Source organism: Dermacentor albipictus, chromosome 6 (genome assembly GCF_038994185.2).
Source record: "Dermacentor albipictus isolate Rhodes 1998 colony chromosome 6, USDA_Dalb.pri_finalv2, whole genome shotgun sequence".
Lineage (NCBI taxonomy): Eukaryota > Metazoa > Arthropoda > Arachnida > Ixodida > Ixodidae > Dermacentor > Dermacentor albipictus.
Genome location: NC_091826.1, coordinates 43,459,155 through 43,476,303, shown reverse-complemented (window position 1 = coordinate 43,476,303; position 17,149 = coordinate 43,459,155). Strand labels below are relative to the sequence as shown.

At 45.6% G+C, this 17,149-nt stretch overlaps 2 protein-coding genes across 4 annotated transcripts in view; both read left to right on the top strand.

The window, feature by feature from the left end:
- Nucleotides 1-17,149, top strand: part of LOC135895752 (adhesion G protein-coupled receptor E1-like) — a 513,515-nt gene that overhangs the window by 168,801 nt on the left and 327,565 nt on the right. The gene's annotated exons all lie outside the window — the stretch shown is intronic.
- LOC135922008 (uncharacterized) lies at nucleotides 15,710-17,143 on the top strand. The gene is made up of 3 exons (XM_065456413.1): nucleotides 15,710-16,323; nucleotides 16,413-16,620; nucleotides 16,755-17,143. Exons 1-3 carry the CDS (start codon nucleotides 15,856-15,858, stop codon nucleotides 17,141-17,143), a joined length of 1,065 nt encoding a protein of 354 aa, XP_065312485.1. The 5' UTR covers nucleotides 15,710-15,855.

Genomic DNA, 17,149 nt, shown 5'->3' with positions numbered 1-17,149 from the left:
AATAAGAGCTACAGCAAAGTTTATTATTATTAATATTATTATTATTATTATTAGTCGTAGTAGTAGTAGTAGTAGTAGTAGTAGTAGTAGTAGTAGTAGTAGTAGTAGTAGTAGTAGTAGTAGTAGTAGAACTACTACGACAAGATCATTTCTAACAGAATACTCTAGCATGCAGGCTGCAAGAATTTAGAAATAAAACGACATGCCAATTGCTTTGCAAAGCACTGAATTTAACGAAAGTGTACGGTAACATAAAATACAATAGTATTTTATTAACACTGAAGTATGGTTAAGGCTGTGGACAAAACACGCCTGAAAGAGTAGTCCGACAGAAGCCCGCAGGCCCCTCTTTAGGTACATCGAAAGTCATCTTACGATGGTCACTTACGACGATCTTACGATGATCACAAAATCACTTCATCGTAAGTGATCTCTACTCGCGAGCCACCTGTATGTGCGTGTCAAAGGACGTTTTGGTTACGCAGTAACCAAGACACCTTTTATTCCTTCGTGCGCAATTGACCGTATAAATTTTACTTCTTGTAAAACATTGATTTCTCCCCTTTCCCTTAGGAACTCGACATCCATGATTATCATTTGTGCTTCTGGAGAAACGCTGCAGGTAAAGCGTGTGAACACGCGCCCACTCTGAAATGTCGCATTTCACGCACGCTGCGCGTATTCGCTAGTATGTGAACCCCCATAGCTCGCTCTGTGGCCTGTCTCGCTTCGCTTGACTTGGCATTCGCTTCGACTTCCACCGTCTTCCTCGATCTTTTCGAGCGACTTCCGTGCATACTGATTTTTTGACCGCGTCTTTAAGCAGGTAATGCAGATGAACCCTTGAGTATATCCTAGCAAAACTGACGCTGCGAAAAAGGAAAAAAAAAATGCCGATCGATAATCTACTCGGCAGTCTGCCAATGGTGAAATATTGAGGCAGTGAAAGCAAGCAAACGACAAATTCTTCATGCTTCAAGTAAAATATGTGGCTCCATAGACGGCGCACTACAACGAAAAGCGGGAGAGAGTTTGAGAGAGCGTTCTAGCGAGGGCGTGCGCGTTTTTGAAGATAATAATGTTTGCGATAAATTGAATTAGAATGCCCGGACAAATTGATCGCGGCGTCGAAAATTGACGATAACGCTGTTTCGAACTATATTTCATTTATCGGCTCTTCATTTTTTTGTGTCCAACGTGCACTTTCAAGCTTACGGTTGTACCGAAGAAACGCCCGTCGCTAAATTAAAATAGAATGAGCTGCCGGAAGTTGATATCGTGTTTCGGTACTCCCGCCATAAATCATCTGGGGAGTGCAGCGTGTCTAAAAAGAAGAGGAACAAGTTTGGTCTTCTTTTCTCGGCTTGCAGGAAAGGTAAGGTAATGGAGGCTCGTCGTAACTCTGTCCTCTAGTCCGGGAGAATATTCAGCAGGTAGAACTTTCTTTTTCTTTTGCGTTGCGTCGTTATCGTATAACAGCGGCCTCGAAATCAACGTGTCTCTCAGAGACAACTGTGAAGCTTTAGTGTGTAATACCTAAGGATGTATTTTACGTACAATGTTGATTGATTGATTGATTAATTGATTTGGGGGCATTGGACGGAGCGACGCATAGGCAAGAGGCGTCAGGCACAAACGAAGAACACATTTGTTCTGTCTACGTCAGCAGGTGCCGGGAGTGGTGCTAGAGAACACAAGTGTGAGCGCACCCAGCTCAAGGTCTACCGCTACAACAATGGCGATGCCTGGACCAGTGTGAAGGCGCTGCAATTGATCGTGCCGCTGCAAGTATTCACAAGCACAGCTTGTCACCGGCTTCTTCGCACTGATACATGATTTTAAACGTGAAAGAAGGTTACAAGTGAGTTGAATCGTTTTACCAATTGGGCGATTTCCTAACACACAGGCGGGGCACTTATTTGCAGGTAACGAAAGGGCGCAATAGACAAAAAATAAAGGAAATAAAAAGAATAGTAAATGAATTTAGCGCTTTCTCTAGCGCCTGAGATAAATACCGAAATAAAGAGAAAGAAACACAGGTTTCGCTCAGTTTTGTGATACCACGCCAAAAGTATCAAGGCCACGCTTGGCACGGCGACGCCACGTCAGCGAACCCATAATGCACCGCTTAGGCGCCTCGCCACTAGTGGCGGCGCCGTCCCCCTGCAACATCGGCGCGAGCTCGCAGTTTCGTATCACCCTGAAAAAAACTAGTTCCGTATAAAAATGCGCATGCGCCTAGGCGGCGCGAGGCGGCGTGGTGGACTGCAGAAACTCTACGTGTGGAGGGGGCGGGTTTTCGCGCCACTATCACGTGACGAACCTGGCGTCGCCAACCTTCGCCACCGCTGGCTGACGTGCGCACTGCGCCGTACTATGACGTGGCCTTCAGAGAAAGCAGACGATCTTGTGGAACAAGTGGCCGTCAGATCGTTCGGTCAATTTACGTGGTTACAGGGGAAGGGGGGGGGGGGGGCATCGCGAAACGCTGTTGTCTGTCCGACTCCCTTGTGTGACGTAAAAGTGTGGTATCGCACGAAACTGCGCCGCCTCACTTTTCCCTCTTACCACGTCGCGGATTCCGAGTGCCGCCTTGCGCAAGTCCCGATTCGTTGCATCATAGTCACCTCAGCAGTAGGCGCGAAACAGACTTCTTGATCGTCTGGCATGGCGAAACCTTATTTTGCGCCGCTTTGAACTTCGCCGCTAGGGGTTGCACCACTACGGCCGCGCTTCGCGGTGTCGCATGCGTAATCGGGCAAATTTAACGAATTAAGCAATTTTCAAATGCGGAAATTTGGAACTAGAGTTTAATGGTGATTTTCGTCAACTTTCAAATCTAAAAAAAAAATTATGGGGTTTCGCGTGCCAAAACCACGATCTGAATATGAGGCACGCCGTAGTGGGGGACTCCGAACTAGTTTTGACAACCTCGGGTTCTCTACCGTGCACCTAAATATAACTAAGTACATGGGTTTTTGCTAGCCCACGCGCAGGGTAGCAAACTTGACAGTGTAGTTATGGCCTCCTACCCTTTCCTGCCTTTTTACTTTCTCTCTCTTTCTCAATATTTTTTTATTTAGTTGTAGAGAGATGGGAGGGGAATCCATACGTCTAGAGAGGTTGGCGCCTTTAGGTAGTACCGCCCTCTTGTTCTCGCTTGGAACAGAAAAAAAATGTTACTTCAAGAAGCGCGACAGACAGATAGATAGATAGATAGATAGATAGATAGATAGATAGATAGATAGATAGATAGATAGATAGATAGATAGATAGATAGATAGATAGATAGATAGATAGATAGATAGATAGATAGATAGATAGATAGATAGATAGATAGATAGATAGATAGATAGATAGATAGATAGATAGATAGATAGATAGATAGATAGATAGATAGATAGATTTAAGGAAGGCCGAGATGTTAACCAGTCAAGAGTCTGCTTGGCTGCCCTACGCTGGAGGAAGGGAGAAGGGGAAGAGAGAGAGAAGGGATAGGGAGAGAGAGAGCGCAGAGACGTGCGCGGACAGTACTTCGGTCAGAGCCGCTCGTGGAAACCAGACGTTCTCAAAAAGCGCAACGCGCCGTGGTAGCTTAGTGGCTATATTGTTGGGCTGCTAAGCACAAGGTCGCGGGATCGAATCCCGGCCACGGTGGCCGCATTTCAGGGGGCGCGAAATGCGAAAACCCCCGTGTACTTAGGTTTAGGTGCGCGTTAATGAACTGCAGGTTTCCGGATTCCCCCACTACGGCGCGCCTCATTATCAGAAAGTGCTTTTGGCAAGTAAAACCCCATAATTTAATTAAATTTTTTTTCCAGAAAGCACGAAAGTACCTTCACTGCCTTCTGAGCGAATGATCGGTGGGGACGGTGCTCTGATACTGTCGGTTCGCTCAGACGACACCCAAAGCACCCTGCATGGTCAAAGACCATTAACATACCCGAAGTTCTGCAGACTATAGTCCAAGAATACACATGCGACAGTAGAGGCCTACGAGCGCGCGCAAACGTGTACAAACATGACACATCAGCTTTGCGGAAACCCGCAAGGCTGAAAGAAAGCTCATGAGTGAGAAAATTATCGCCCACGCGACTGTAACAGTAATCTATAAACGCGACCTATACGTGAATTTTTTTTCTCTTGTATGAATCGAGCTACGTTAGCGCGATGACAATTTTCTTTTCACCCACACACATCCGCAAGCACCCAGAGTTTTTTCTTATAAATAAATAAAAGTACTTGATGCCCTCCAACCCACCATTTCCAGTCTCCTACGTAGGCACATTTATGGAAACTTTGTATTTTAGATGCCCCGACACTCTTGCGTGGTGCGCACAATATTTAACACCCCTTTAGGCTTTGTTGCCGGCACGACGTGCAGCGTAGACCTCTTTGGTCAACACTGACATGGTTGCATCGAATTCCTTTTCAGGAACGAAGATTAATTTTTCTTTCGTACCATGGTTGTGGCGTGTCACTCGCCCGCAACGCAATGAAAAGATTACCGCGGTTACTCAAATCGACAACAGGTCTCTTTCTTCGACCGTATGCAAATTCTGTTCTCACCATCATGCCTGCGCCCCGGCAGCTAGCATTCTTTCTGTTAATGTATTTATGTGTCTATGTGTTTACGGTAATGTTAACGTAATCTATTAATATCGCCTCTCCCATGGACGACCGCTACTTGTTGTGCATTATCGCCCACGTAGGAATGCAGCCGCCGTGTCCTGTTTGAAACTTACGACTTCGAGCTTAGCGGCGGCGGCAATCAGCGTTTGGGTTCGAGACTGTAAAAATGAACAGGAAGAATTTAAATAATTCGCGTACCGCGCCGCACATCTTTCAAAGAGGCACGTAGTTCATCTTCAGGGCTGCAGGCCGGCGCTTCCTTGTGCAACATTACGAAAATAAAAACACCGCACAAGCAACAACGATGACCTGTGAAAGACGACAGCTTGTGGTGTCGTCTTTTTCATTGCTCTTCGCTGTCGCTTCAGCGATGCCCTATTTTCGTAAGGCGAAGTACGAGAACGGAAATTTAGGTGCTGAACACAGAGGTAACGTAATTTAAGAAAGAAAAGACATAATGCGTGCAGTTTTCTCAAATACTTCGGTGTATACGTGGCAGCAAATCTATGCCAAATTCGCCTATTTCTTAGGTGGTGTCGACAATATTTTTGAGAAGATATGTTTTGATTAATTTGTTTTTTTAAGAGTCGCTACGTGAAAATTCTGGAGCAATACATTTCCCTGTAATTTTGACGAGGAAAAGAAATAAGGCAGCTAAACGTGGGATGTCGTTCCTGAGTTGCGAAAGTGGGCGTGCTGTTTTTTAATCGGCCTGTTTCAAAAACGAAGCTAGTTGCGCGCAGACTTTACACAAAGCTCGTATAAATTCGTAAATGGTAAAATGTAGCTGACGAAGTTGTCACAATTTTTGTCAGAGATAGTTCAGAGCACACAAACGCTGATTATTGTTACTTTTAATTCTTTAGAAACGCCACGCTTTCGTGCTGGGAAACGAAAATGCGCACGACGTATGATATTATAGTTAATTTTTTTTAATCACTACGCAGATTCAATCGGTTACAAATTGAAACCAAATACCGCACACCAACGACCGCAAGATGGAACTCCTGTCGCAAGCTGAACAAATAAACTACGTGAAACTCGTCAAAGTATTCTCGCTTATTCACGACACTAAAACATTCTGCGCTGAAGCAGGACTGACCTGCACAATTAGCGGGAAAAGAGAAGAATAACTGCAAAGTATTGCAACGTTTAAAAGTTCGATCATCTCCACAGCGTTTTCATGAGCAAGCTTAAAACCTTGCATGTCAGTTACGAAAAAAAGCAAAACAACTTTGCAAAACGTGTTGGAGAGCAAAAAAAAAAAAACAAAAGAGAAAGAAAAGGTACGTCTTCTTTTGCTGAGTCTCTTTTAAAAATCGCGTGCCTTTTGCTTCGCACTTGGAGTTTCGATTTTTTTTTAGAATGCGTAACTCTCCAGTTTCGGTACCGCTATGTTTTTTTTTTTGTTCTTCTCCCCTCACCGCCTTCCCCCCTTTCTGAAAGGCATTCAGGATGGAGCGGTAATTACTTTCCCGACAAAACCAGAACTCGTTTCTGACTGGCCGGCCTTTCCTTTTCTTTTCTCTCTCTCTTTTCTCAGCTTGCTTTGCTTGGAGTTCGTCCTGTTGCGCTTTCTAAAATTGATATTTGTTTCTGGTCGCACGTTTCGACGGCTCCGGACTTCAACAAGCAGCTTCGAGAAATCTCATTTAGCTAATTGCCCATTCAGGGGCCTCTCGTCGGTCAGAACAATGCCTTCCGGGTATGAGTCAGCACTTTCTGGCATTTCTTGCATTGCTCAGATCGGTACACACTGCTGTATTGGTTTTATAGCTTTGACATTGCAGTGTTCTCTTGGCGTTCCGTTTTCGTTTCACCGAAATGACATCGCCTGTCTTCTGTGCGCGGAATAGAATTTGAATGTGTGTTTCTGAGGTACGGGGGGGGGGGGGAGGGTGTTGGGGGAGTTATTAAAAAACGCTGTTTAATTATCGCGTGACACGAAGTGGTGCATCGGGAAATGCAGCGAGTTTCTGGAATGGGCAGGTCCTTGACAAAGCTGTCGAGTTTGTCTCGCTTTTTCTTTTTACTTCTTCTTGTTCATCACGTGCTTTCTCCGTTAGAAATGGAAAGTGATGCAAGATCAGTGCTTGTTAGTAACGTCTGTGCTTGTGTTTGAAGGTTAATGTTAAACCACTTAATTACGCGCTTTATTTAACGTGCCGAGGATTAACCCTAAGGTCTGAACGCTGGCGGATGGGTACAGATTAAAAAGATAGGAAGAATCACTAGTGAAGTTAAGCAAAAATGTAAAAGAAATGAAAAGTGAAAAGAAGAAAGGACAATTAGGCATATTACAAGAAAACAAGCGCACTATATACAAAGGTCATTTATTAAAAAAAGATAAAAAGACCTGAACAGCGTTGAAACGTTATTCAGAGAAAACAAGGCGTCTGATGATGAATATTAAATTGACGATGGTGCCAACAACAGCAACAAAAATAACAAAAATAATAATAATTTTTCATGGCTCAAATTTTAAGTGTTTGAGTTCAGGACCACTAACACGATTCCGTTTTTAAGAAGCCCGGAACCGCATTTCTTCAAAGCATCGAAAATGCCATGAAACAAGTGCGGTACCTCCCAGGAATATATCACCGAAACTTCTTTTTTTTCTTTCAAAAAGACCACGTACGAGCGTACATTCTTAAAGCGCACAATACTTACCTTTGCCAATCGCCCTGAGTGTCCTCCGCTCCGAAGGCGCCGGGCAGCGCTGGTCGTGCTAGCTTGGCGATGCCCTGCCTATGTACATCGACGTAAGTCCCATGAATAAACCTTAAAGGCATACCGTCATTCCTCCTCTCCTGGTCTCTCTTTCTCTTGGTCTCCTCGCCACCTAAACCTTCTCTAGTAGCTCAGTCTCGCAGTTTGCTCTAACATAACGTAGTCACCCGCCAGCTACCTTTCCATGTGTTTCCCAGTTCCTCTTTCCCCAGTGAGGAGTAGCAGGCTAGAGACACGCTCTCCAGGCCGACCTCTCCTCCTCTTCTCTTCATTAAGATCTACTCCCCCCCCCCTCCTCCTCCTAGTTTCTTTGCAAGTCATGGCTGAAAAAAGCTGCCGTTATGAAATAAATGTTTCATAACTTTTGTATAGCCTGCTAGAGAGGCCTTTTTTTTACTCCATATATAGACAGCTTTGGTTACGCAGCGAAAAGAACAAATTTTATTTTTTTTAGAGTGCGGCTCTTTGGCGCCCGTTCCTACGTGTCGCGTCGCCGTCGCCGGTGTGCCTCGCCGTTGTCCCTCGCCGTAACCAGCTTCGTAGCCGTGGCCAGCGCGCTGTGCTCCAGCTGCGTGCGCTCCTGGCAGCATCTCGGCGCGAGCCTTTTTTCGTCGCGATGTACTCTTTTCATAATACGTGTCTGGTCAACTTCGGCCAGAACGTTGCTGGCCAACCATGCTATTCTTTTCAACAGGATAACGTTAACGTACGTGGCCGTAGAAATAGTTGACCCACTCGAATACGCACCTTTCGTTAACATCTGTTTGATCGGGGGTGCCGAGTTCGTCGCCGTCTGCACATACAGCACAACATCATCATCACATATCACATCATCACATACATCACATACATCCCATCATCATCATCATCATCATCATCATCATCATCACATGCATCACATCACATCACATCACATCAGCACATAAATAGAGGCGGCAGAGCTGATGGCGTGAAGTACGTTCTATTTACGCCACCAATACAAAGCCGATACTTCTCTACAATCGCAGCAGCGGAGTCCACGGAGTCGCCGCGGCTGAACATGCACTTCACATTCGCCTCTGAAAGTTATATATATATTTTTTTGGAGCCGAATGCAGCACATCGGCATCCCGTCGATCCTTGAGTCATCTGAAATCGCAGCAGTCACAGGCGGAACAAGTTATTATAGCAATGGCACTACTTTACCGTTCTAAGAATGACACTGCTTTACCGTTCCAAGTTGCCGCTACGAAAAATGACTATCCGCACTCACCAATGCGAGGAGAAAAGCGTAGAGGCGCGCTGGTTCGGGACTACGTTCCTCCTCGCCGATAAAACGGTCTATAGGACGCCTAGTATCATTTATAACTTGGTTGCCGTATTTTGCGGTTATTCATTTCATTCACCATGCAACAACGCATTTTCTGCTACACTGGATAGCTTGTTTTGACGAAGAAAAGGTACAGCTCGAGTTAGACGAGGTCTAGTCAGTGTCGGCTCCTCCGTGTTTTATGTGCATATGTTGCACTGTGTCAACATTGTCTTCCTTTAGTCTAGCCCGAAGACCGAGGGTGAAAAGTTTAGGTAACTGATATAGATATTGCCAAATACCGTCCCTGTAATCCAGGGTTGATGAATGCAGCAACAGAATGCGAGACGATGTTGTGTTTGAGAGGAAGCTTTAGGTGGGGCAAACTCCAGGTTTCCATATCTATATACACGTAAAACGCAGAAATGGTTTTGTGAGGGAACCGCTGGACCGATTACAACGAATCTTTTCTTTCTTTTATCTGAGGTAGAAAGTTAAACTGCGGTGGTACTATCAATTGAGCATAACTTTATTTTACGCCTGAAATTTTTATGTATGTTCTACAGGATGTTCAAATAAAAAAAAAACATCCAAGCACAATGTTTCCATATTAGTAAGTGCGTAAATGAAATTATATATACATCTATATTTCCGTTCTGTAAACAGCATTTGTTAGAGTATCCAAATCGAACAAATTTAGTATGTGAATATAGAGCTTGCGTGGTATTTGTTACAGTGTTTGCGAAGGTTTTGCAGTACGTAGTACTACTCACAAATCAGTCACATGCATTTCCAAGCTGTGTATCAAGTTTGTCCACTTTAGATGAGTTATTAGGCACAGGTAACAGAAATACGATACGACATTGATTGCATAGGTGCAGTTGTAAGCTTTATAATCGAGTTCTATATATTTTTTTAATTCTCAAGTTAAAGAAGAAAACCATGGCATTAATTGAAAATGCACTTCCTAAAATTATTCATTATTAAAATTTTACTTGCATGTACAACAAGCAAAGTTCTCACCTTCCCCAAATCGCCACAGTTGTTACTGCGAAAAACGTTTTCTCCGTCTCCCCGAGTTTGAATAGGCGTTCTCGAGCCAAACATTGCTTTGAATGTTCTCATGTAACTTCCAAATATGTTCCCTGCTATGTAAACAGCAAAAAAAATCTTTAGTTTGTCGTTTTCATTGAATTATTTGTGCCCACAGCAGTAAGTCCGAACTTCCCCGATTTCCATTCTTGAATTCTCGCTACACGACACCGCTCCCTGCCTGAATACTGCATCAGTGCAATGCGTTTCCGCCATATTGCAGCTGATATGAGATGAGCCCCTGGTGCAGCAAAGTAATTGACACCATCGACGGCGACAAGCTGAATCCTTTTGCAGCAAGCAATAGAAAAATAATGAGTAGGTCGGCGCACGCATGATTCTATAATCAGCAAGCCAGATTTCTGCAAGGAGGGCTGAACCTGTAAAATGAACCGCGCGCCTAAAAAAATAAATAAAAAAATACGCAAAGAAACAGTGAACACCTCAGACATAGTTCAAGGAGATTGGTCACCTCACGCAACCTGTAACTATGATATCTATTTATCACAGATATCTATGGACAGTGTATTACCTGACGCCTCTCCCCCCCCCCCCCCTTCTCACCCCATCACCCCTAAATTTACTTGAAAATAACACAATGAACTCTGGGGTTTCACGTGTCAATCATGGGCCGTTGTGGGTGCTTCTTTTTGTCTGTGGTCTACATTCCGAGATCTAGTGTAAATATATGATTTCTTAGCCATCGTGTGCCCTTGCTCCCTTTTTCACATACTGGGCATAATTCGGCGCATCTCGCTCGGGTCGTTTACCAACTGTTGAGACGCAGCTGTTAATACTTGCGCAAAGTACGCATTGTGAAATCCTAGTTCTGAGGTTATAAATGCCGTCGCAGAAGAAAAGACCGTAGTACGGTTGAGCGGCAGTTGCCCACGTATATAAAAAGGCTCGCAGTTCTTGGAAAAAACAAAAGAAATATGATACAAGATCGCACTGTTCCGCGACCGAGGTGAACGTGACACCACCGCAGTCATCACGTGGCCGGAACTGGCTATTCGCCCATGCCGAGTTCTAGCCTCCGACTGCCCGGTTGCGCAGGCGATTTCTTTCTTCCCGCCGCGAACGTTTTATGGCACTGTCGTGGCCCTGTTTCTTAGCGTTCTCTTTTACTTTACCTACGATCTTCTTTTCTCGACCTCGAGCATCTCCGATTTTATTATTATTTTTTTCATCTGTCTTATATTTCTCTCGGGCACAATTCCCGCTGCCGACGCTTGCATTGGCCGTAAGGAGGCAACGTGGAAGTTTGCCGCAAGGCACTATCGCGTGAAGAAGTTGTGTGCAGGAAACGGTATGGCACGACTGTGAACTCCTCATTCCGCAGTCGCGATCAGGCCGGACCTGCAATAAAGGTTATCAGGCATTTCATAGTGGCAGGGGGGAGAAATCCTCGGTCACAACACTCGTGAAAAGAAATATCGCGGCCATTGAACACGATTTAGAGTCGAGAGAGATCGAGAACGTGTTTGTCGAAATTCTAACCGGAAAACAGAAGGACCCTAGTTTATTCCTTCTAAATTTGTACAGCTCACCCAGGCAAAGGAAGGTGAGGTTCAGGGCTCTGCTTCGCAAGGCCCTCAAAATTTCAAGCAACCAGCCACTGTTGATAGTGGGGGACTTTAATGCACATCACCAGGAATGGGGGTACCCGCACCAAAGCCCGAAAGGCAGACAGCTGTGGGAAGATACGCATGACATAGGGCTCACTCTGCACACGGACCCTGAGAGTCCAACGAGGGTGGGCAATAGCGTTAGTAAGGATACATCTCCAGATCTAACATTCTCGAAAAACATTAAAGATCTAGAATGGCATAATTCGGATCAAAATTTTGGCAGCGACCACTACATAATTGTTTCCATACTGAAAGTGGGCCTTCAAACGCGCAGGGCTCGCGCGCCGGCCGTCGTTGAATGGGATAACTTTAGAGATATCAGGAGAGCGCAGGAACTGGGGCCCATCAGAAACATCGAGGAATGGACGACGGCGCTCAAATCGGACGTTAGAAGGACGACAAAAACGCTCGAAGGGGATAACGCCCCGGAGATAGCGGACAGCCGTCTTCTGCATATGTGGGAAGCTAAGCAAAGCATGGAACGTCGTCTCAAAAATCAGAAATGGAACCGCAACCTCAGAAGAAGGATTGCTAGGCACAATAAGGAAATCGAAGATTATACTTTTACATTATGCGAACAAAATTGGGCCAACAAGTGTGACGAAATGGAGGGGAGCATGCACCTCTCCAAGACGTGGAACATCCTCCGGCATTTGTTGGACCCTGCAAGCTCGAAAACTCAATCCGGTATAAGATTGGCAAAAGCTAGGCACGCGTTCGTAGGGAACGATGATTATTTCATGAAGAAATTAATTGAGACGTTCGTGGGGGAAACATCGCGAACTCCACTACCCGACTATGGTGGAGCGCCTAACGAGGCGTTGGACGCCCCCATCACAGAAGCGGAAGTGCGAGCTGAGATTGTAAGACTCAGAACGAAGTCGGCTCCAGGCCCTGACGGGGTAACGAACAAAATGCTCAGAAACTTAGACGAAGATTCCATTAGCTATCTAACGAAGTACATGCAGGAATGTTGGGAAAAAGGCGAGCTCCCACAACAGTGGAAGACGGCAAGCATTACTTTAATACCAAAACCCGGGAAGCCTCCGCAATTGGAAAACTTACGGCCAATTTCCTTAACTTCATGCGTGGGGAAATTGATGGAGCACGTCGTCCAGACCAGACTGATGGGCTTCATGGAGCAGGGCGATCTGTGGCCACATGAGATGGTCGGGTTCCGACCTCAATTGTGTACGCAGGACGTCATGCTCCAAATCAAACATGATATAATAGACTCAAGGTCTAAAGATGCAAAAGCAATTCTGGGACTGGACCTCACGAAGGCTTTTGACAACGTAAAGCATGAGGCGGTCCTGGAAGGGCTGAACAAGATTAATGTAGGTACCAGGACATATCGATACATCAGGGACTTCCTGACGGGAAGAACTGCTTGCATGAGGTTCCAAACGCTGGAATCCCCCACAATTGAGCTAGGGAGTAAGGGTACGCCCCAAGGATCAGTGCTGTCTCCCCTACTCTTCAACGTGGCTATGCGAGAACTCCCCGAGCAATTGGCAAAGCTCGAGGGATTAAAATTTAGTATATATGCGGATGATATCACCCTCTGGGTCAACCGGGGAAGTGATTCAGCCGTCGAACGCCTGCTCCAGGCCGCCACCGACATCATAGTCGATTACGCGGCCGAGAGAGGCCTAGCATGCTCGCCGCAGAAATCAGAATTGTTTATATACAATCCGAAACACTTAAGGTGCAAGGCACCGTCGGAGATCAAAATTAAGGTGGCGGGTAAAGAGGTACCAATAGTAGAGCAAATTAGAATCTTGGGCCTGATTCTCCAGTCACACGGCTACAATGGCGAGACCCTCAAGAGGCTGCAGAATCACGCATTACAGACCCTGAGCCTAATTAGGCGGGTGGCCAGCAAAGGTCGAGGGCTAAAGGAAAAAAATTTATTTAAGCTAATACAGGCGTACATATTCAGCCGGGTGAGCTATGCAACGCCATATCTCGATTTGAAAGTGGTGGAAAGAGAAAAGATTGATTCTCTAATGAGAAAATGCATAAAACGAGCGCTGGGACTGCCCATGTGTACATCAACAGAGAGACTGATGGCTCTAGGAGTGCACAACACATGGGCAGAACTGGCGGAAGCGGTGCGAACCTCTCAAATTGAGAGACTTAGCACCACGAAGACAGGAAGGGCCATATTGGCCAAAGTTGGAATAAACCCGGACAGAGGCCCCACCCAAAAGATGGAAGTAGATAGGGAAATTAGAAAAAATCTGATTATCCCCCCTCTGCCAAAAAACATGCACCCGGAACATAACAAAGACAGGAGGCATAAACGAGCCGAAGCATTAAAAATTAGATTCGGTAATATCTCGGAGCATGAGGTGGCCTATGTAGACGCGGCGGGAGGTAGCGGCAGTTTTACGGTGGCAACGGCCGTCAGCGGCCGGGGTATTCCCGTGACTGCTGTCACTCTTCGCGGGCGCAACATAGAAGTTGCCGAGGAAATTGCGATCGCATTAGCTTGCGCTGGAACGGACGCGAAATTTGTGATCAGTGACAGCAAAACTGCCATACAAAATTTTAGCAAGGGAAGGATCTCGCCCTTAGCGGCAAGAATCCTAGGCCAGAGAAAGCTAGATAGAAAAATTCAAATAATTTGGACTCCGGCGCATGAAGCCGCCCCCGGCAACGAGGCGGCCCACGAGCTGGCTCGAGATCTCCACCGCCGAGCCGCTACGGGGCCCCTCGATGACCGAGGGAGCGGAGAGCGCATGCTAAAATATGGGGAGATCACGCAGCATTATAGATTGGCTCGTAGACTGGTATCCCCGCCAGACCCAGAATTAAACAACAGACAAGCAGTCGCGTGGAGACGACTACAAACTTATACATATCCGCACCCGGTTATGGCGAACCACATGTTTCCCGAGGCCAGGAGCGATAAATGTAATCTTTGTGGGGCGAGAGGGACCCTCGACCACATAATATGGGAATGTCCGTACTCTCCCGGGGGAACGCACAAAATAGATAGTAGAGACACCTGGGAGACCCTGCTGCGCAGCTCGGACCCTGAGCTCCAGCTCCGGCTCGTCCAACTGGCCGAAGAGGCTGCTGGGACCCAAGACCTCCCAGCCTGCATCTGAGGCGGCGGCACTCGCCCCCTGACCTGTGCGTCAGGGGGTGGGTAGATCACCTTTTTCCGTTGGACATTAAAGTTTATTCTATCTATCTACCTCGCTAAGTCTCTCCTCTCCTGTGACTTGATAGATCTACAGAAAATGATGAAAATATTACCTGTGACTGTTATAAAAGAAAGAATATGTACACTTGCATGCGTTCTGAAGATCTATCTATCTATCTATCTATCTATCTATCTATCTATCTATCTATCTATCTATCTATCTATCTATCTATCTATCTATCTATCTATCTATCTATCTATCTATCTATCTATCTATCTGTCTGTCTGTCTGTCTGTCTGTCTGTCTGTCTGTCTGTCTGTCTCTGTCTGTCTCTGTCTGTCTCTGTCTGTCTGTCTGTCTGTCTGTCTGTCTGTCTGTCTGTCTGTCTGTCTGTCTATCTATCTATCTATCTATCTATCTATCTATCTATCTATCTATCTATCTATCTATCTATCTATCTATCTATCTATCTATCTATCTATCTATCTATCTATCTATCTATCTATCTATCTATCTATCTATCTATCTATCTATCTATCTATCTATCTATCTATCTATCTATCTATCTATCTATCTATCTATCTATCTATCTATCTATCTATCTATCTATCTATCTATCTATCTATCTATCTATCTATCTATCTATCTATCTATCTATCTATCTATCTATCTATCTATCTATCTATCTTTCTATCTATCTATCTATCTATCTATCTATCTATCATGTTACACAGACACACAAAAGCTGTAAGAGAAAAGAATTGTGGCCGACTTTTAGCTTTTAGACGTTATCACAACTGCGAGTCATAGAACTGACTCTTTATTGTGCGATTGATCGATTGATTGAAAACATCTTTATTTGCAGAATATTCGTAGAAATCGTGGGTGGGCCGGGTCGCCTAGTCCGGTAGTCCGCTGGTTATTAGAGAGTTTTAGCTTGAGCGTTTTTACGGCCAGCGGGGCGGAGCGGGCGAGCGGATACACCAGCGGAGCGGCGCGCGAGAAAATAGTTTTAGCCGGGCGGTACGCCCGTCTTCTCGAGCGGAGTAGAGTCACTTGCTCTGCTGCTCCACCTATTGGTCACAATTCGAGTTAGAGTGAAAAGAATATCAATTAAACCTGCTAATAATGCGCTGAAACTGTTTAGTAAAGGTAGGTTATGTGTTTTTCGTTAGTTATTTGGTAAGTGTTACGTTTTAGATGTAAAAAAGAGCAGTCTGTTAAACAGAATATGTTCGCCAGAGCTGGCCAAGTCAAGTCGAAACAAAAGAAGTAAGCTGTTTCCGCGCGCATTCGCGAATTGTCGGCTGCTACTGCTGTGTGCATCATGCCGAAGAGCATACTACAGGACCCGCTGCTGCTGTCGCAACTGACCTGGACCGAGATTGGAGATGTGCTGTGCCTGGAGGTATTTGGAGAGACACGACGTGAGCCACTTTCAGTGCACGGACGTTTGAACATTGATGCTATGGACGATGGCGTCTTTAGGACGTATTTTCGTTTCGAGAAGGAGCATATAGGCAGACTTCAGCGTGCCTTGCGCATACCCGATAAAGTCGTAACTGCGCAAAGGGTTGCGGTTCCCGGAGATGAAGCCCTCTGCATTACCTTACGACGGCTGGCATATCCCAACCGGCTGTGTGATCTTGAAGATCTTTTCGGGCGGCACAGTTCAACGTTGTCATCACTGACGAACGAAGTTTTGCGCCACATCGACGAGCGGTTTTTTCATTTGCTTGACGATGTAAATAACCATTCCTGGCTCAATCTCGACACGCTGGAGAAATTCTCGCAGGTGAGTTGCAATTACACCAGAATCAATGTCAAGGTTGTCAAAATTTGCAATTACAAATTTACACTCAAAATGTCACTTAAAATTTTCAGGCCATTCACGCAAAAGGTGCCCCGCTGACAAACTGTTGGGGGTTCATCGACGGTACAGCAAGGGCAATATGCCGGCCAACAAGAAATCAGAAACTTTACTTTAGTGGGCACAAGCGGTTTCATGCCTTGAAATACCAATCCATAATGTGCCCCAATGGAATCATTTGCCAATTGGATGGATCATACCCGGGCAGCAAGCATGACGCTGGTGAGTTATAACGAACACTTGAAATCAAGGAAGTGTGTTCAGTGCAATAATGCGATGTCGCACATTGTTTTCTCCTCCCATACCAGCTGTTTCAGAACGGGTGCTGATCATTTATAATTCCCTTCTACTTTCAGGTAACTTCGGGATTAGCAACGTATATTCGAAGCTAGAAAGGCTCGTTCAAGGGCGTAACTTCTGCATTTATGGAGACCCCGCCTATCCACTGCGACCTCTTTTGCTGAAGCCATATGGTGGTGTGTCCATTACACCGGAACAGTGCGCGTTCAACAAAGCTATGAGCAGTGTAAGGCAAGCCGTGGAGTGGGGATTTGGAAAAATTGCAGGACTGTTTGCCTTTGTTGACTTTAAGAAAAATCAAAAGCTGTACCGCCAGAACGTGCCGCGTATCTATAAAGCTAGTGCGCTTTTGGCAAACTGTCATACATGTCTGTATGGTGCCCAGGTATCGCACTACTTCGGCCTCGATCCACCAGATCTTGAAACTTACCTTACTCCTCGGTAGTTTTGC